Consider the following 21920-nt stretch of genomic DNA (forward strand, 5'->3'; position numbering starts at 1 on the left):
TAAACAGAATTTTGATATGTTGGGGGAGACCGACTTATGACTTTTGACTTATTTTTGGCTTATAAGTAGTTTTAATTTTATCAAACGCGTAATGAAATTGATCGGCCAAAAGTGCATTTAAATATGCGCAACATTTAACTTTTTATTTTCGTATACCAATCACAACTCACAACATTTATATATGCATAGCTCATCAAACTTCAAAATAGTTACACCAAGAGTATTAGAACTAGAAGATACTGAGTTCTCTTTTCACGAAGGAAGATGTAATCACCAAAACACGATATTAATCCACGAACATTTAATTCAGAATTTTTAAGATGATATTTCAAATAGTTTTAAGTATTATGCCAAACTGTTTGACAAAATGCTTCAATGGCAGAACAAGGCATGAGCAAAAGACCAGCGCCGGACCCGGTGTCAGTGCTACGAGGTCACCGCGCTTCTGTTGCTGACATTTGTTTTCATCCTTCTAACAGCATATTATTTTCTGGGTATGAATTTTTCGAGTTATTTATTAAGTCCTTTTACATTGATCGTAAGTCAAAACTGATTAGTTACATACTTCGGTTTACATTTCAGGTCAACTGATGGAGAATTGCGGATTTGGAATACCGTACAGTATCGTACAGTTTCTTCGGCTTGGTAATAGTTTATAATTCCTCTATTCCATGTTATGTGACACACTTTTTGTTAACACAAAAATCTATGGCTTGTTTTTACACTAATATTTTCAAAAGTCATTCTTTCTTAAACTTCGTGCTAAGTCAAACATTCAGGCATAAAATGGGACGGTATAATGTTTTGACGGGCTCCCGAGTTTCATTATGTACTCTGAATTGTTTCTTTCCCACCCTGATTGATTCGGATTGAGGCGTAGTAACTGTTATATTATGAATTTTATGCAATCCCTAACTAGTTTGAGACTGTGGCCTAGTTGTTGTATTGAGACTGTGGCCTAGTTCAGGACTGAGGCTTAGCTGTGGTTGTGCTTGGAACTTCTTTCTAACCAACTAGTTTGGGATTGAGGTGTACTCGTAGTAATCTAATATCTGCTTAGAATCATACCACAGTTGGGTTTTAAAAGTTGATTACTGTTAGCTGCAGGGTTCATAGTGCAGCACATGGGATTATTTGTGTTGCTGCAAGTCCTGTTCTTGGGGATAATAAAGTTATCAGGTGTGTCTCGTCTCTTTCTCTCTCTTTCTAATCGTTGTTAATTTGTTTGATATTTCAGTCAGTAATATTGTCACAATTCCTTTGAATTTGAATGGAGGATGTGTTAGTCCCTCTCCTATTCTGGATAGGTGGGTTAATTTGATTGAACATTTGACTTTTCTATTTCCGCAGCCAGGGCAGAGATGGTACTGTCAAATGTTGGGATTTTGGAGGAGGAGGTTTGTCCAGGTATTCAGGTTTACATTTTTTAAATTATACATAAATTTAAGGTGTCCTCTCGATTTCGTTACTACTGGATACTTTACATAGAGTCTCATTAGTTGCATCTTTATTCATTGTTTCTTACATAGCATGTGATGGGGTTCTGTGGAATGTTTACATGAAACAGTTATTTGGGGTGATTTTGAAAGATAGCTTATTGCGTTGCCCTGCATTCTTGGTTCAAAGTTAATCACAGCCTTTTAACCATCATCACTTCTAAGAAACTGAACGCATTATGCCCCCTTTCTAGAGAGTTTAAGACGTTCTCTTCCTTGGCGCTGAGCATGGGGAAGCTCGGGCGGTACCACTCCATACCAATTTTTTTTTTTTGAACTTTACGTACAAAACCATCTAACAGTCTTTGCAACCTGAAGGTTCTATATTAATAAATGGACTTGTAATATCTCAGGGTATCAACAGAAAGGGTATTCCCAATGCACCAGTTTTAATCAAAATCAATTAGCAGGAAATGCAAGGACAAATGCAGAAACTCCCAAACTTTGACAACTACATGACTATGCTTATTATGAAAAGTCTAATTGAAGAACAAGAGATTTATTGTTCTATATATTGAAGGGGAGCCTTGGCATAACTGGTAAAGTTGCTGCCATGTGACCAGGAGGTCACGGGTTTGAGCCGTGGAACAACCTCTTGCGGAAATGGTAAGGTTGTGTACAATAGACCCTTGTGGTCCAGCCCTTCCTCGGACCCCGCGCATAATGGGAGCTTAGTGCACCGGGCTGCCCTACATATTGTGTGAGGCAAACACGGTCAATTTCTTCTTTGTTTTTTGTCTTTGTTGTTTTTTTTTTTTGGGGGGGGGGGGGGATAGTTCTTTTTTTTTTTTTTTTTTTAATATTTGTCTTTTAGTCCAATATTTTGTATTTGGGAAGTTAGACTTAAATGTGGCTAGTGCTGCAGGTTTCAAATTTTCCTAGGCCTTCATATTGCACAAGTCATGCATCACATATTGTTGCTTAAAAATCTTTTTCAGCCAAATCTATATCAACGAAAACAAAATCTTTTTCAGCAATATGGATGCAATGTTATATTGGTGATGTCTAACTCAATTCATGATGACTGTAAAATCATATTACAATTCCATTATAAGGAATGGCTTCTAGGTGCAGTGGATATTGTTTATTTGTTTATCAACTATGCTGGATAGATATTTGCAACATCATCTTTTCAATACTCATTCATTTACTTTCTTTTACTAGTTGCCTTTGCTATTTGCTGTCATGTTAGTTTGACTATTGTTACCCTGTGGTGGTGTTCAATCTCTGTTTACTTTATGATTAGGAATACACTTTGTGCTTTCAACAGGACACCATTACTTACAATAAAGACAAACTCTTATCATTTCTGCAAATTATCGATTGCAAAGTCACCAAGTGAGGCAATGAAGATTGATGATCTGGAGGTCAACAAAATTGTTGATGGCGTGCAAAGAGAAGAACAAGGAGATCAACCCTCTGATTCCACCAAATTCAAAGGTTTTCTATCTCTTGCTTGCCTTTTCTTCACTTTGCAGTTCATTTTTTAATTAAGCTCTCTCTATCACTTCTGATATTTGAATGAGGTGAGTTCGAATATACACGCACCTAAATTACGACAGATTTTGAAATATTGGTCAGCTAAAATCTAAATGATGTATTTAATTGACTTCTACATTCTCCTAAGTTGCTCGGACTCGGGTGCGGGTATCCGATACAGGGACGGATCCGAGTATTGGATTCGGCAAAATCTAAATTTTAAGATTTGGGGGTGCGGATCCGGATATGGATACGGGTGCGGGGATTCGGCTAATAAAAAATAGAGCTATAAAAATATTGTAAATTTTGAGAGATATTCTGTGAAAAGCTTACATGAATATTGTAGAATTCAATTTTTCATTCTCCAAGATGGACATTTTTCTTTTATTCTCCTAAATCTGTTCTATTTTTGATTTGAGAAATCAAAATCTCAATTTTTCTCCCAAATTTGTCAATGGACTCCGGTTAAAGTGTCCGAAGTCAGTTGATCGTATCAGGACGTATCCCACTTCCACTCCCGTCCCCGTCTCGTATCGGGACGGGGACGGCACCAAAATCGAGGAGTCCGCGCAGCTTAGATATACTCGCAATATTGGTTATATTTTAAATATATAAAGAAAATCAGAACCATGGCAAGTGTTTTTGATTTTATGTTCATTTTAAAGTCTATCCGCATCCAATTCTAAAATGTCTAAGCTTAAAAAATGAGAACAAACTCTGAAAAAAAAATGAATACAGCCTTAGTGAATGTTGCAGAAATTTTTCATCTTTGCCTCAGAAGTCTTGTCCTTAAGATTTTGGGTATGATTACATGTTATTAGAGAAAGTTCAAAGTCAATTTTGAAAGCCATGTGTCTTGTACTTAAGGAATAGACTAATACTTCTTTCTGTACAACATGCTAATTATCACTATCATTTCTCTATAAAAGATAAAAAGATCCTCAAATGTTTATTATAAGATCTCGTCCAATTTGAAATCAAATTTGTTAACATCTATAGGCACCACGGTGTGAGTAGGTCAGCAGAAAGCTTCCCTAACACTTCAATTGTCCAACATTCCCTTTAATGACAGAACTTCCATCAAGTATGCTTTTAGTCAAAGGTCTTTCACGTGAAGCTTTGACAAAGGCCTTCTGGTAGCAAGTACATCTGCGGTCAGATTACGGTTCCATACTGTTAAGTCTCAACATGTTATAAATACGATCAAGACAATATCAAGGAATGGAATCAATATACTCAAGATAATCAGCTTGTTGTGGTTTTTGTTGTATATAATGACTCGATGATGAGTGTTGTTTACACTTGTGCTTATTGTTGCTTGAAATCTTCAATGCTATTCCCTTCCTATATATTGATGTGGTTCTCAACCAAAGTATGCTCCTTTGTTTACCTGGATCTGGTTGGTTGTCTGCATGGCTTTAAACAATGTTTGGGGTGATAACATTGTTTAACATATTGAAATTCTCAGGTAAGGAGCTCATTGAAGGACCAAAATATGTTGCTATAGCAGGGGAACAAGCTTCTGTGGTTGGTTGATGGTTATTTCTGATACTTTATTCTTTTCTTTTGAGTTTGTTTTATGCAATTTACTGAACACTAACCAATCCATTTGCAAAGGTTGAGATTTGGGATGTCAATACTGCAGAAAGAATTGCACAGCTGCCGCATAGCTCTGGCAGCCCCTCAAATCAGATTCCGAACCAAAGAGGTTTTTTTTTTTTTTTGTCAAATATTTTCGTAAGCTACTTTTGAAAACTAGTTTTCTGAGATCTTATTGTGTTCTGGATAAGTTCGAAATAGTTTACTTCTTAGAAGGTATGTTGAACTTCAAGATTTTATGAGATTTATTTACTGCCTTTCCATATTGTGGTATCTCTGGATGCTGGTGGATCTAAAGTGATGGTGAGAAGGTACTAGAAAATATTAGGTCCCTGAGGTGTGACACCTTCGTGTCAAGACTCGTATCTTTACTTAGATGTCATTAGATATTTGTGATCTTAATCAATGTAGGAGCTTGAAGGGATAGCAATATCAATATTACTAATTTCATTAGGAGCAATATACATTCTGAGAGACTTCCTAGGCTTGGCACTTATATAATAGAAATTTGGTTATTACTGCTTGGAAGCATACAGTTATCACTAAAGAGCTCCAATTGGCATGATTGTTGAGAAGAGCCGTATAATATTAGTGGTTAAACAATACGAAATGCATCTAAAGCTTCCAAGTTCTCTTTCAGTAGCTTTTGGAGCACCTTCAATGGGTATTTTAGAATGGAAATTTTTTCAAAAGGGAAATTGAAGCGTCTGAAATCCAGTTTGGTGCTTGGACAACTTAGACTACAAATTGCACAACTTCTTGTGATTTTCTACAGAAAGAATGAAAGGTTCTTGTGCATTCCACAAATTGGAATTCCCAAACTACCAGTTCCAAGACCTGGGGATAAGAAGGGTAGAGGATTGGTGGGAGAAATCATTTTTAAGATGCAATGTTATATTACCCAAATTGAGAGTTTACTGTATTTTGCTTATTTAGGTACTTTATGATTCTCTTCCTCTAGCTTGTATTACATACTTTGGTATCTGCTTGGGTTTCTCTATCTATCCCTCTGGATAGTTACTGCCTTTTCGCCTTTCAATTTTGATTTAAAATATCCATTTGCATTTGCTTATAAAGTAAGTACCCTCAGGAATGTGCATGGCGGTTCAAGCATTTTTACCTTCTGAATCTCAGGGGCTCCTAAGTATTATGGCAGGGTTTGTTCTCATATCTCCAGTAATAACCTTGTTTACATAGTATTGTCTACTTGTATCTACATTCATACTCATATGTTCGTCTTTCCTTGTATACTTGTTGTTAGAGATAGCTATGTAAATGTTAGAGATAGCTATGTAATTGTCCCACATTGGAATAGGAGTAGTATCCCCTTTGTATAGAGTAGCTATAAATAGCACCTCTTGTATTGCATCACACACAATATCAATATATCATATTTTCTCCCGTGCCTTCTCACATGGTATCAGAGCTATCATGAGAGATTTATCGCTGTGCATAAATTCCAGCGATTCCGGGAAGTAAAATCAGTCACCGGAACCCTTTTTTTCCGGCGACTTTCAAAGTTGTTTTGCGTCTGCTTTGTCTCGGTCAGTGTTGTGCACAAAATCCAACACTACCACAAGAGTAGTCACTGTCCGGCGACCAAATCCCAGTGAAAATCTCCGGTGGTACTGCAGCTGTCTAAAGAAAATTTTCCGGCGAAGTTCCAACGTTGCGTGGGCCACCTTCCGACCATTTTTTGGCGACGACTCTTCAGGACAGATTGTTTCCCTTGCAATTCCGAGCCTACCCATCCAGGTTACACCAAATTCCGACCATTTTTTTTATTTTTCCGGCGTGAATAGTGATTTCAAAAAGTTGACTTCCGGCCATTTTTTGAAAAAGTTCCTTCAGAACGTTGGGTCTTCTGGTAATTCCGATCCTACCCCTACTGTTTTTATTTCATTCCGACCACTTTGAATATTTTCCGGCTGCAACAGTAACTTTCCAACTGCTACATTAGTTTACTATTCTGGTTCATTGTTCCTTACTCTATTTTCAGTGTATTATAGTTGATTATTTCTCTTATTTGGTAATAATTTACAAGATGTCTTTGGGAATTGATGTTTTTGGGTCTAAAAGCATGAGTTTTGGAAACTCTAATGTTATGATTACCTCGGAACCTTTAATGGGAGGTTCAAACTACTTAGCTTGGGCTTCATCTGTCGAGTTGTGGTGTAAAGGTCAAGGTGTGCAAGATCATCTGATTAAACAGTCTAGCGAAGGAGATGAAAAGGCGATAGCGCTTTGGGCAAAAATTGATGCTCAATTATGTAGCATCTTGTGGCGTTCTATTGATTCTAAGTTGATGCCTTTGTTTCGGCCATTCCAGACATGTTATTTGGTTTGGGCAAAGGCTAGTACGTTATACACTAATGATATATCTCGCTTCTATGATGTGATATCACGGATGACAAACTTAAAGAAGCAAGAATTAGATATGTCTACTTAATTGGGTCAGGTACAGGCAGTCATGGAGGAATTTGAGACATTGATGCCAGTTTCTGCTAGTGTGTCAAAACAACAAGAGCAGCGACAGAAAATGTTTCTAGTTCTTACACTCGCTGGACTTCCTCATGATCATGATTCAGTACGAGACTAGATTTTGGCGAGTCCGACTATTCCTACAGTTGATGAATTATTCTCTCGATTACTTCGCCTTGCTGCAGCACCAAGTCACCCAGCGATTTCATCACATATACTTGATTCCTCTGTTCTTGCATCCCGGACAGTGGATGTTCGGGCATCTCAAGCTATGGAGAATAGACGAGGAGGCGGTCGTTTTGGGAGATCTAGACCCAAGTGTTCTTATTGTCACAAACTTGGACACACTCGCGAAATGTGTTATTCCTTAAATGGCCGTCCACCCAAAAATGCCTACGTTGCTCAGAGCGAGACTACAGGTAACCAGGGCTTTTCTGTATCTAAAGAAGAATATAATGAGCTCCTTCAGTATCGAGCAAGTAAGCAAACATCTCCACAAGTAGCCTCAGTTGCCCAGACTGACACTCCTATTGCTGGTAATTCTTTTGCTTGTGTTTCCCAGTCTAGTACTCTTGGACCATGGGTCATGGACTCAGGCGCTTCTAATCATATCTCTGGTAATAAATCACTTTTGTCGAATATTGTATATTCAGTCTCTTCCTACTGTTACTTTAGCCAATGGATGTCAAACTAAGGCACAAGGAGTTGGACAAGCCAACCCATTGTCTTCTATCACCCTAGATTCCGTTCTTTATGTTCCTGGTTGTCCTTTTAGTCTTGCATCTGTTAGTCGTTTGACTCGTACCCTCAATTGTGGTATATATTTTATTGATGATTCTTTTATTATGCAGGACCGCAGTACGGGACGAACAATTGGTACAGGTCGTGAATCAGAAGGTCTTTACTACCTTAACTCGCTCAGTCCTTCCACAACATGTCTAGTTACAGATCCTCCAGATCTAATCCACAGACGTTTAGGACATCCGAGTTTATCCAAACTTCAAAAGATGGTGCCTAGTTTATCCAGTTTGTCTAGATTAGATTGTGAGTCGTGTCAGCTTGGGAAACATACCCGAGTTTCCTTTACGCGTAGTGTTGAGAGTCATGCAGAGTCTGTTTTCTCCTTGGTTCATTATGATATATGGGGTCCTAGTAGAGTCAGTTCAACCTTGGGATTTCGTTATTTTGTTAGCTTTATTGATGATTACTCAAGATGTACTTGGCTTTTCTTAATGAAAGATCGTTCTGAGTTATTCTCTATATTCCAGAGTTTTTGTGCTGAAATCAAAAACCAATTTGGTGTCTCTATCCGCATTTTTCGCAGTGATAATGCCTTAGAATATGTATCTTCTCAGTTTCAGCAGTTTATGTCTTCTCATGGAATTATTCACCAGACATCTTGTCCTTATACCCCTCAGCAAAATGGGGTTGCAGAACGAAAGAATAGGCACCTTATTGAGACTGCTCGCACACTTCTAATTGAGTCTCGTGTTCCGCTGCGTTTTTGGGGCGATGCAGTTCTCACAGCTTGTTATTTGATTAATAGGATGCCTTCATCTCCCATCAAGGGTCAGATTCCACATTCAATATTGTTTCCCCAGTCAGCCTTATACCCTCTTCCACCTCGGGTTTTTGGGAGCACATGTTTTGTTCATAACTTAGCCCCGGGGAAAGATAAGTTAGCTCCTCGTGCTCTCAAGTGTGTCTTCCTTGGTTATTCTCGTGTTCAGAAGGGATATCGTTGTTATTCACCTAATATTCATAGGTACCTTATGTCAGCTGACGTCACATTTTTCGAGTCTAAACCTTTCTTCACAACTGATGTCACTTCTGCTGACCACCATGACATATCTGAGGTCTTACCTATACCGACTTTTGAGGAGTTTAGTAATCCTCCTCCACCTTCAACCACAGAGGTTTCACCCATACCAACTTTTGAGGAGTCCAGTGTTATCCCTCCTAGTTCCCCAGCCACAGGAACACCACTCTTGACTTATCATCGTCGTTCGCGCCCTACATCAGGCCCATCTGGTTCTCGTCCTGCACCTGACACGGCTCCTACTGCGGATCCTGCTCCTAGTACACCGATTGCACTTCGAAAGGTATACGGACCACACTAAACCCTAATCCTCATTATGTTGGTTTGAGTTATCATCGTCTGTCATCTCCCCATTATGCTTTTATATCTTCATTGTCCTCGTTTTCCATCCCTAAGTCTACAGGTGAAGCATTGTCTCATCCAGGATGGCGACAAGCTATGAGTGACGAGATGTCTGCTTTACATACAAGTGGTACATGGGAGCTTGTTCCTCTTCCTTCAGGTAAATCTACCGTTGGTTGTCGTTGGGTTTATGCAGTCAAAGTTGGTCCCGATGGCCAGATTGATCGACTTAAGGCACGTCTTGTTGCCAAAGGATACACTCAAATATTTGGGCTAGATTACAGTGATACCTTCTCTCCAGTGGCTAAAGTGGCATCAGTTCGCCTTTTTCTATCCATGGCTGCAGTTCGTCATTGGCCCCTCTATCAGTTGGACATTAAGAATGCCTTTCTTCATGGTGATCTTGAGGATGAGGTTTATATGAAGCAACCACCTGGTTTTATTGCTCAGGGGGAGTCTCGTGGCCTTGTATGTCGCTTGCGTCGGTCACTTTATGGTCTAAAGCAGTCTCCTCGAGCCTGGTTTGGTAAGTTCAGCACGGTTATCCAGGAGTTTGACATGACTCGTAGTGAAGCTGATCACTCTGTGTTTTATTGTCACTCTGCTTCAAGTCTATGTATTTATCTGGTAGTCTATGTTGATGATATTGTTATTACGGGCAATCTGAAGCAACATCTCTTCCAGCACTTTCAAACTAAGGATCTAGGCAGATTGAAGTACTTTCTAGGTATTGAGATTGCTCAATCTAGCTCAGGTATTGTTATTTCTCAAAGGAAATATGTGTTAGACATTCTTGAGGAAACAGGGATGACAGGTTGCAGACCTGTTGACACGCCGATGGATCCGAATTCTAAACTTCTGCCTGGACAGGGGGAGCCGCTTAGCGATCCTGCAAGCTATAGGCGGCTGGTTGGTAAATTAAATTATCTCACAGTGACTAGGCCCGACATTTCTTATCCTGTGAGTGTTGTAAGTCAGTTTATGAATTCTCCCTGTGATAGTCATTCGGATGCAGTTGTCCGCATTATCCGGTATATAAAATCGGCTCCGGGTAAAAGATTACTGTTTGAGGATCGAGGTCATGAGCAGATCGTTGGGTACTCGGATGCTGATTGGGCAGGATCACCTTCTGATAGACGTTCTACGTCTGGATATTGTGTTTTAGTAGGAGGAAATTTGGTGTCCTGGAAAAGTAAGAAACAGAATGTAGTTGCTCGGTCTAGTGCAGAAGCAGAATACCGAGCAATGGCTATGGCAACATGTGAACTAGTCTGGACCAAACAATTGCTCAAGGAGTTGAAATTTGGTGAAATCAGTCGGATGGAACTTGTGTGCGATAATCAAGCTGCACTTCATATTGCATCAAATCCGGTGTTTCATGAGAGAACTAAACACATTGAGATTGATTGTCACTTCGTCAGAGAAAAGATACTCTCAGGAGATATTACTACGAAGTTTGTGAGATCGAATGATCAACTTGCAGATATTTTCACCAAGTCCCTCACTAGTCCTCGCATTGATTATATATGTAACAAGCTCGGTACATATGATTTATATGCTCCGGCTTGAGGGGGAGTGTTAGAGATAGCTATGTAAATGTTAGAGATAACTATGTAATTGTCCCACATTGGAATATGAGTAGTATCCCCTTTGTATAGAGTAGCTATAAATAGCACCTCTTGTATTGCATCACACACAATATCAATATATCATATTTTCTCCCGTGCCTTCTCACATTTGTATTTGCTTTTGTGTACCTATATGAAGTAGCTTTTCGAACAACAACAACAACAACAATATACCCAGTAAAATCCCAGTAGTGGGGTCTGAGGAGGGTAGAATTTACGCAGACCTTACCTCTACCCCGGAAGGGTAGAGAGGCTATTTCCGGGAGACCTCGGCTCAATAGAAGAGACAATAATGTCAGAAAAGAGACTGTGAGAAAGCACGGGAGAAAATTGATATTATTCTCATATGTTAAACATGATACAATGAGCCCTATATATATACATAACATGTCCTACTCCTAATACATATGAGATTAGGGTTATTTACTACTATTTACATAACTATTCTAACACCCCCCCTCAATCTGGTGCATATAAATCATATGTACCGAGCTTGTTACATATGTAGTTAATATGAGGACCAGTGAGGGACTTGGTGAAAATATCTGCAAGCTGATCATTCGACTTCATAAACTTTGTAGCAATATCTCCCGAGAGTATCCTTTCTCTAACAAAGTGACAGTCAATCTCAATGTGTTTAGTTCTCTCATGGAACACTGGATTTGACGCAATATGAAGAGCAGCTTGATTATCACACACAAGTCCCATTTGGCTAATCTCACCAAATTTCAACTCCTTGAGCAACTGTTTGATCCAAATTAGCTCACATGTCGCCATAGCCAGTGCTCGATATTCTGCTTCTGCATTAGACCGAGCAACTACATTCTATTTCTTGCTCTTCCAAGATACCAAATTTCCTCCTACTAAGACACAATACTCCAGAAGTAGAACGTCTATCAGAAGGTGATCCTGCCCAATCAGCATCTGAGTATCCAACGATCTGCTCATGGCCTCGATCCTCAAACAATAAACCTTTGCCTGGAGCGGATTTTATATACCGAAGAATGCGAACAACTGCATCCCAATGACTATCACATGGAGAATCCATAAACTGACTCACAACACTCACATGAAAGGAAATGTCAGGTCTTGTCATTGTAAGGTAATTTAATTTACCAACCAACTGCCTATATCTTGCAGGATCGCTAAGAGGCTCCCCCGTCCTGGCAGAAGTTTAGAATTCGGATCCATTGGAGTGTCAACAGGTCTACAACCTGTCATTCCTGTCTCCTCAAGAATATCTAAGGCATACTTCTGTTGTGAGATCACAATACTTGAGCTAGACTGAGCGACCTCAATACCCAGAAAATACTTTAGTTTGCCCAGATCCTTAGTCTGAAAGTGTTGAAAGAGATGTTGTTTCAATTTAGTAATACCATCCTGGTCATTGCCGGTAATAACAATGCCGTCAACATAGACCATCAGATAAATACAGAGACTCGAAGCAGAATGCCGATAGAATACAGAGTGATCAGCTTCACTCCGAGTCATGCCAAATTCCTGGATAACTATGCTGAACTTACCAAATCAGGCTCGAGGAGACTGCTTTAGACCATAAAGTGACCGGCGCAAGCGACATACAAGGCCACGAGACTCCCCCTGAGCAACAAACCCAGGTGGTTTCTCCATATAAACTTCATCCTCAAGGTCACCATTTATAAAAAACATTCTTAATGTCTAGCCGATAGAGGGGCCAATGGCGAACAACAACCATGGATAGAAAAAGGCGGACTGATGCTATCTTAGCCACAGGAGAGAAGGTATCACTGTAATCGAGCCCAAATATCTGAGTATATCCCTTGGCAACAAGACGAGCCTTAAGACGATCAACCTTACCATCCGGACCAACCTTGACTGCATACACCCAACGACAACCAACAGTAGATTTACCTGAAGGAAGAGGGACGAGCTCCCAAGTACCACTCGTATGTAAAGCAGACATTTCGTCAATCATAGCCTGTCGCCATCCGGGATGAGACAATGCTTCACCTGTAGACTTTGGGATGGAAACAGAGGACAAAGAAGATAGAAAATCATAATAGGGTGATGACAAACGATGATAACTTAAACCGACATAATGGGGATTAGGATTAAGGGTGGTCCGTATACCTTTTCGAAGTGCAATCGGTGTACTAGGAAGAGACAAGTCCGCAGTAGGAGCAGAGTCAGGTGCAGGACGTGAATCAGTTGGGCCTGATGCTGGGTGCGGACGACGATGATATGTCAAGAGTAGTGTTCCTGTGGCGGGGAGTCTAGGAGGAGCCACACTAGACTCCCTAACGGTTAGAATAGGTAAGACTTTTGTGGCGGAAGGTGAAGGAGGAGCTATAGTAGACTCTTTAAAGGTCGGTATAGGTAAGACCTCAGATATATCAAGGTGGTCAGAATGGTCAGAAAAGGTAAAGAAAGGTTTAGACTCAAAAAATGTAACGTCAGAGGACATAAAGTACCTACGAAGATCAGGTGAGTAACAACGATATCCCTTCTGAACACGAGAATAACCAAGGAAGACATACTTGAGAGCACGAGGAGCTAACTTATCTTTCCCAGGGGCTAAGTTATGAACGAAACAAGTGCTCCCAAAAACACGAGGGGGAACAGAGTATAAGGATTACTGGAGAAAAAATACTGCATACGGAATCTAATTCTGGATGGGAGATGAAGGCATCCGATTAACCAAATAACAAGCTGTGAGAACTGCATCGCCCCAAAAACGCAACGGAATATGAGATTCAATGAGAAGTGTGCGAGCAGTCTCAATGATGTGCCTATTCTTTCTCACTGCAACCCCATTTTGCTGAGGGGTAGAAGGACAAGAGGTCTGATGAATAATTTCTTGAGAAGTCATAAACTGCTGAAATTGAGAGGATAAATATTCTAAGGCATTATCACTGCGAAAAGTGCGAATAACAACACCAAATTGATTTTTAATTTCAGCACAAAAATTCTGGAATATAGAAAACAACTCAGTACGATATTTCATTAAGAAAATCCAAGTACATCTTGAATGATCATCAATGAAACTAATAAAATAACGAAATCCCAAGGTTGAACTGACTCTACTAGGACCCTATATATCAGAATGAACTAAAGAAAAAACAGACTCTGCATGACTCTTAATACTACGAGAAAATGAGGCTCGGGTATGTTTCCCGAGTTGACATGACTCACACTCTAACGTAGATAAACTAGACAACTAGGCACCATCTTCTGAAGCTTAGATAAACTTGGATGTCCTAAACGTCTGTGAATTAGGTTCGGAGGATCTGTAACTAGACATGCCTTGGAGGAATTGAGTGAGTTAAGATAGTAAAGGCCTTCTGATTCAAGTCCTGTTCCAATCGTCTGTCCCGGTACTGTGGTCCTGCACAATAAAAGAATCACTAATAAAATATATATCACAATGGAGGGCACTAGTCAAACGACTAATAGATGCAAGATTAAAAGGACAGTCAGGGACATAAAGAACGGAATTTAGAGTGACAGAGGGTGGGGGATTCGCTTGTCCAACTCTTTTTGCTTTAGTTTGAGACCCATTGGCTAAAGTAACAGTGGGAAGAGACTGTGAATACACAATATTTGACAAAAGTGATTTATTACCAGAGATATGATCAGAAGCGGCTGAGTCCACAACCCATTGTCCAAAAGTACTAAACTGGGAAACACAAGCAAAAGAATTACCAGCAACAGAAGTATCAGTCTGAGCAACAGAGGCTACTTGTGGAGATGTCTGCTTACTTGCTCGATATTGAAGGAACTCATTATACTCCCCTTCAGATAAAGAAAATCCCTAGTTACATGTAGTCTCGGTCTGAGCAACATAAGCATTTTTGGGTAGGCGACCATGTAAAGAATAGCACATGTCACGAGTGTGTCCAAGTTTATGACAATAAGAGCACTTGAGTCTAGATCTTCCAAAACGACCTCCTCATCGTCTATTCTCCATAGTATGAGTGCCCGATTGTCCACCGTCTGGAATGCGAAAATAGACAAGTCAAGTGTCTGTGATGAGATCACTGGGTGACTTGGTGCTGCAGCAAGGCGAAGTAATCGAGAGAATAATTCATCAACTGTGGGGATAGTCGGACTAGCCAAAATCTGATCGCGTACTGAGTCAAGATCATTAGGAAGCCCAGCAAGAGTAAGAACTAGAAACATCTTTTGTCCCTGCTCTTGCTGCTTTTCAACACTAGCAGAAACTGACATCAACTTCTCAAATTCCTCCATGACTGCCTGTACTTGTCCCAAGTAAGTAGACATATCTAATTCATGTTTCTTTAAATTTGTCATCTGCGATATCACATCATAGAAACGAGATATGTCATTAGTGTATAAAGTGCGAGCCTTTTCCCAAACAAATAACATGTCTGGAATGGACGAAACAAGGGCATCAACTTGCAATCAATAGATCGCCACAGAATACTAAATAATTGAGCATCGATCTTCTCCCAAAGTGCTTTGGCCTTTTCATCTCCTTCACTAGACTTCGTGATTAGATGATCTTGAACACTTTGACCTTTACGCCACAACTCGACAGACGAAGCCCAAGCTAAGTAGTTTGAACTTCCCATTAAAGGTTTTGAGGTAATCATAACACCGGAACTGCCAGAACCCGGGTTTTTAGACCCGAAGGCATCGACTCCCAAAGACATCGTGGGATTGAAGTGAGGTCTATAAAATTATCACCAAATAACAGAAAGAATCAACTGAAAACTCGCTGAAACAGATGAAAGAAACACTGTTTTTGCCGGAAAATTACTGTAGCTGCCGGAAAAAAATCAGTGTAGTCTCTGGAAAAACTCAAAGTGGTCGGAATCAAACGAAAATAGTATGGGTGGGGTCGGAATTGGTACACGACCCAACTGTTCTGAAGAAATTTTTTCAAAAAATGGCCGGAGGGTGCTGCACGTACCGGCGCGTGAGCTTCTGGTGGCGCGTGGGGCTGCTGTTGCCGGAGATTTTTCTGGGGTTTGGTCGCCGGACAGTGGCGACTCTTGTGGTAGTGTTGGATTTTGCACAACACTTACAGAGACAACGCATACGCAAACAACCTTGAAAAAGTCGCCGGAAAAAGGCTTCCGGTGACTGATTTCTCTTCCCGGAATCGCTGGAATTTATGCACAGCGATAAATCTCTCACAATTGCTTTGATACCATGTGAGAAAGCACGAGAGAAAATATTATTGATATTATTCTCATATGTTAAACATGATACAATGAGCCCTGTATATATACATAACATGTCCTACTCCTAATACATATGGGATTAGGGTTATTTACTACTCCCTCCGTTTCAATTTATGTGAACCCATTTGACTGGGCGCGGAGTTTAAGAAAAGAGAGAAGACTTTTGAACTTGTGGTGTAAAATGAGACACATATATTTTATGTGGCTATAAATCATTGCATAAAGGTAAATTGTTTCCAAATAAGGAAAGGGGTCATTCTTTTTGGCACGGACCAAAAAGGAAATAAGTTCACATAAATTGAAACGGAGGGAGTACTATTTATAACTATTCTAACAGAGACAAAAGAAGAGGTCTGTCACAGCAAAAGAAGCCAGAAAGGTAATAACAACATCGTAAGAGACAACAAATAAGTAAAAGGGCAATAACACAATACTATGCAAAACAACAAAATAATGTGGACAAAGCATAGATCGCTAACAGACCTAGACAAAACTCTATTAGACTACCTGGTACAAAGACGGAAAAACTCTCGACTACCCTCTAGCCTACAACTCTAATGCTCGACCTCTACACGTTCTTATCAAGAGCCATGCCCTCGGAAATCTGGAGCCGTCAGGGAATTTTGACAATGTTCGAAGTAGCTTTTCGAACATTGTCAAAATTCCCTGAATGCTTACTTCCCTATGACTTCAGAAAAGATTTCTGAAGTTTAGTGGAGCATTTGAAATGCTTTTATTCTAAAAGCTACAATCATTCTTTGATTATTCAGATGTGAAGTGATCCTAATTCCTAAGGCACACATGTTGATTTAACAGGCCCTGCAATGTGAAGGATACTCTATCTACTTTTGTTGAGAATCTAGCGATTTCAAGATGGAATATTGAAGGATACTCTATCTACTTCTAGCTGACTGATCACAACTTCATTATTTCTATGGTTTGTTTCTTAACCCTCATACAGCCTCTTTCCATTCTCAGCCAAATGCGTTGTTGCATTCCAACTCAATTTCCTAAGCCACCCATCTCACTCCAGTTTTGACTAGCATTTACAACTGCACTTTAGAACATTCATTATCGAGAAAATGTATTCCATACTAACTGTCCAATTGGAATATCATGTCCATTGGACCCAAATAGCCAGAAAGCAAATTGCTTTCCTGAAATTTATATTCACTCTTTGCTCCTTAATTTTGCTTTCTGTTATATATAGAATTTCTTTCTCTTTTTCTTTTTTTTTGGTTTGGGGGGGGGGGGGGGGCTGAAATTGATATTCAAATTGATGACGAATAGCAAGGAATGTTGCTCTTCTCAAGGGAACCATTCATGGTGTCTGAAATAAGAAATGCTTCCCTATCAGGTGGGATTGACGAAAATGCCAGCGGGATCAGCAGCTTCTAGGTTTCGTGCGCAAACCCTTTTTGGACAACTTTCCCAACCAGGTTCTACAAGACCCTTCCCTAACACTTGTACCCTGTCTTAGGGCGTCTAACACCACATTGGTAGTAATGTGGTGACACCAATGTTAAGAAGTCTGTATATTCAATGGATTCACTGTATAAAATCACGTACATATAATTATCACTGTTATCAATGAATTGTGAATTCGAATGAGAAAATGATACAAGGATCTTCAGTACTTGACAGCAGGATAATTCAAATTTTCAAGAGTAAGATTACTGTACAATGCTTGGAAAATGAAGATTCATTACATAAAAGAGTGTGATCATGCTATTCTTTTCGTCTCTTGACGGAGTAGAGACCTGACATAAGTAGATTCTTTCTCCTGTTGAATTTCTGTTAAAAGGTGATATACATGTATTTCATCAAAATGCTTGACTTACCAAACTAGATTACATATCCCTACAGTTACGAGGATGGATCCATTGCTTGGTGGGATTTGCGTAATCCGGGTGTCCCCTTGACTTCAGTCAAGTTCCATTCAGAACCAGGCATATCATTCTACCATGCATAAAGTGCTTTATAATACACCTTTTCTAGTTCTGTTTTCGTTCTTAAAGCAGGCATGAAAGACATGTTGTCTTCTCTATACAGTTTTAAGCTTATGCATAGATGGATCATGCAAAGGTGGTCTCTCTGGAGCTGCTGATGAGAAAATTTTGATGTTTGCATTGGACCATTCTATGGTAACTCCAACTTTTTCTCTAGTTGCAAGATATGCTATTGTTGGATGGTGCTGTTGATGTGCATGTATTTTTCACATAAACTCTTCTCTTATAGCAAAAAAATGTTACTAAGTGTCTTATTTGAAACTGATTTTCGAATGTGCATGCCTTAATGCCGCGAGGACAATTTGGTTCTGATGTTTGAACCTCATTATCCACATGCATTGATAAGTTGGTCAATTGTCTGGAGCTGGTCACCTTTTGTGATATTGTGTTAGATCTGTGAATATTTATAGTTTTCCTGTTGCAGCATATACTATCAACCCAAGGAAAAATATCGTCCACACTAAGTAAACATATTTCTGCAGTTTGCAGCAGCTGCAGTAGTTATTAGTTATGGACCTTGCAAATGGTGGCTTCATTTGTACAAAGCTTTCTTTTGTATTTGCAGGTTTATTATCTGCTGATTGTAATTTTTCTACTTTTTAGGGTTCTTGTTTCATCAGAAAAGAAATTGTTTTGGAGAGACCTGGAATAGCTGGAACCTCAATCCGGTCAGACGGGAAAATTGCTGCAACTGCTGGTTGGGATCACCGGTAGGGATCTCAGATATTTTCAAACTGTCAATTCATGTACATTGTGGCTGGTTAGGGTGTTGTTGCAGGCCCTTCTGTAAATGAAAGAACATTTATTATAAGCATATGTGTATGGTATTCTGTCGATGAAAGAACATGATATGATCATTCTATTAACGTTAATGCAGAAGGAAACATGAATCTAGTGTTTTCATTGTGATCTTGTTTATAAGGTCAGACAGTGTTAAATATTTGATGTACTCTCCTTGAAACATCACATATTTTTTCAAAGTTGAAAATTCACATATTTGATCTTCTATGGAAGTATAGATGTCTTTGATGCAGTTCATCAATTCCTTTGAGATAGCTGGTTGTTAAACTCTAGTAATTGTCGCTATGTGAGTTCAAGCATTGTGTTTAAGTATGTAGGTCATGTTCTAAGTATCACTCTAACATTAGCTGATCTTATCTTTTATTGTCAGGGTTAGGATTTACAATTATCGCAAAGGAAAACCTTTGGCTATTTTGAAATATCATAACGCCACGGTATGCAATCCCCTTCTCTTTCTGTTAGAGTATTTTTCTCCTTAAAACAATTATCAAACTGACTTCATTCCATTTTTTGTCTCTCCCTCCCTTGGATTCCTGGATATATCCACGTATTTTCTCTATGACACTCCTGCACAATATGTTTTGCAGTGCAACACTGTTTCATTCTCTGCTGACAATAAATTATTGGCCTCTGCATCTGAAGACACGACAGTGGCTCTATGGGAACTTTATCCTCCTAGAACATGATGTCGTATACATTCTTAATCCTCTTCTAAATTAGTTCTTTAGACAACGATGAACCTCTATACAAACAGTGATTTGTGGGTTATGATGGACCTCTATAAACAGCTCTTGTGGTGTTCACTTGTCTCGAGCGTGGAGTTTGTATGAAATCAAATCCTATTGCACAAAATTCCACGGGTTATCTTTCAATATCATGCCATTCTTTCTACAGAAAAAAGGAATCAGGGTTAATGTACTAAGTTCGGCGAAAAGCGGGGGCTCAAGCTATTTTTGGGACACATGTACTCTTGTCGCATCTGGAGGTGTAGATAGTAAGGGGAATCGCATTTCAAGTTGCAAGAAGAAACATAGTTGTGAAATTATTTAAGAAACTCTATATTTTTTGCTTTTAAATAAAAGAATTATTTGATCAAGCTTTTAGTAATATGAGTTTTTCGATTTTATCTCATATGAAAATCTATAAGAATCATCTTGTCGATGATTTGATGTTAGCATATTATCTATAACTGCCTCTAGTATTACACCCAGTGGCGAAGCTAGGAATTTTCCCAAGGTATTCAAACTTAAAAGAAGTGAAAAAAGTTTCCCCAACAAAGGGTGTTGTATATATGTTATATACCTCAAACTTAATAGTTTATTTAACATATACAGTGTAATTTTTCGACGAAGGGTAGTTAATTGACCACCCTCAGGGTAATGTAGCTTCGCCCTCAACTAGGGCTGTGCATGGATCGGATCGGATTTAGCACATTTCGAATTCGAATTTTGGATTCTAGAAAATGCAATCCGAATCCGATCCGAATTATATCGAATTGGATCGGATTTTAATGTTTGAATCGGATCGGATTTCGGATCGTATTATGCCTCAAGTGGCAAACTAATATGTATATTTTCTTTGTAAAAGAGGCAATACATTAAGAAAAATTCATGTTTATGCAATTATGAGAGTACTATGGTACCAATATAGCTAAATCTAGCAATTGTAAAGGTAATAACTTGGAGGAAGATGTAAAGGAAGTCTGACTATCCGAAATAAAAGTGTAGTATTATACATTACCTAATAATTTCGGATTTCGGATCGGATTGAATTAAAATATACCAATCCATATCCGATTCGAAATCCGAAATTTTAATACACAATCAGAAATCTGATCCAATCCGAAATCTGAAATCCGAAATTGAATGGATCGGTTCGGATTTCAGATATCCGTTCCGAATGAACAGTCCTACCCTCAACCACACCAATCGAACAATATTGGCCCGACAATTGTTCAGGTAAAACAGGATATGTTATACAAGTCTACTGACCAGAGGAATGAAAATAGTCTTTGATCTTGCTTGATTAAGAATTGGTCACAAATGTACTCAACATTCTTATTTGGTTCACAACTTCGATTTTTGTTTTTAAAGAGTTCCAAATTTTGTAAATATGATTTATGATGATGAATTTGGAGCATGTGACACGTTAGGGTCTTTGGGGAGAAAAATAGGAAGAAAAACAATAAAAATAATAAATGTAAGAAATCATGAAGTAAAGAAGCATGATCTATGTATAAATTTTGAAATTATTTTATCTTGTGTTTGATTGAATTCTTATTTTCAATATAAGCAATGCTAAAATTGTCTTATACCATAATTCTAATTTCTAATATCATATTTAACGTGAGATTCTAATATCGAAACTGGCAATCCTTGGATAAAACTGTCACCAAAAGTATCCTTGATTACCTCTTTCTTTTTTTCTTTTTTCTTCTTTAAGAATAAGGGTGATATTATAAAGAATAACAAAATATAGTTTTCATTATATAGTATACTAGTAGGACGTAATAATAATGCTACTAACATCTTAAAATCAATATTACATATCTTTAATATTGCCAAGAGAGCAATATCTCTCACGCTGGCTTGCAAAACCTATTAAATTTACATTTCTTGCCGAAAAGATCACAAGTAATATGTTCTTATAATTTAATTATTATACTAACTTTCACAAACTGTAATACTCATATAAAAACTTAAATATATGGAGTAATTCTTCTACTTTTTCCCTAATTAGTTTAGCAAATTTTGTGTTTTTTTCCCCTTCTTTCAGTTCTTCGAAACAAAATGTACCGACAGCTTCTAACTTCTAAAGCTTCTATAGAAATAATGCTTTTTTTAATGAGATTATGCTTATATTTTTTTAAAAAACTACTGTTAATTATAATTCAAAGCACAACATTAGATTATTATGAGACTAAATACTTTTCAAATGATAATGCAACATGTGTGAGTGGCAAAATTAAGGGATAAAAAAGATGCTAAAAATAATTAGACAAGAACAACAAAACCCATTAACAACAACTTCCAAGGTCTTCTCATTTACTTGAACAGCAAAAACTTAAAAAAAAAAAAAAA

The 21920-nt window shown here is 38.6% G+C and overlaps 1 protein-coding gene across 2 annotated transcripts; it reads left to right on the forward strand.

Moving 5' to 3' along the window:
• The first annotated feature begins 134 nt into the window (after positions 1–134).
• LOC107773430 (protein DECREASED SIZE EXCLUSION LIMIT 1) lies at positions 135–19968 on the forward strand. Of its 2 annotated transcripts, XM_075248656.1 has the most exons (14): positions 135–266; positions 383–494; positions 583–645; positions 1108–1179; positions 1351–1407; positions 2767–2936; positions 4444–4502; positions 4593–4683; positions 5665–5731; positions 17897–17979; positions 18083–18174; positions 18643–18749; positions 19211–19274; positions 19428–19968. In XM_075248656.1, exons 2-14 carry the CDS (start codon positions 391–393, stop codon positions 19524–19526), a joined length of 1128 nt encoding a protein of 375 aa, XP_075104757.1. In that variant the 5' UTR covers positions 135–266; positions 383–390; the 3' UTR covers positions 19527–19968. The 2 variants fall into 2 exon arrangements, with proteins under 2 accessions (XP_075104757.1, XP_075104756.1); XM_075248655.1 differs by lacking the exon at positions 135–266 and having other exon boundaries at positions 376–494.
• The last annotated feature ends 1952 nt before the right edge of the window (positions 19969–21920 follow it).

The sequence above is a fragment of the Nicotiana tabacum genome, unplaced genomic scaffold (genome assembly GCF_000715075.1).
Source record: "Nicotiana tabacum cultivar K326 unplaced genomic scaffold, ASM71507v2 Un00011, whole genome shotgun sequence".
Lineage (NCBI taxonomy): Eukaryota > Viridiplantae > Streptophyta > Magnoliopsida > Solanales > Solanaceae > Nicotiana > Nicotiana tabacum.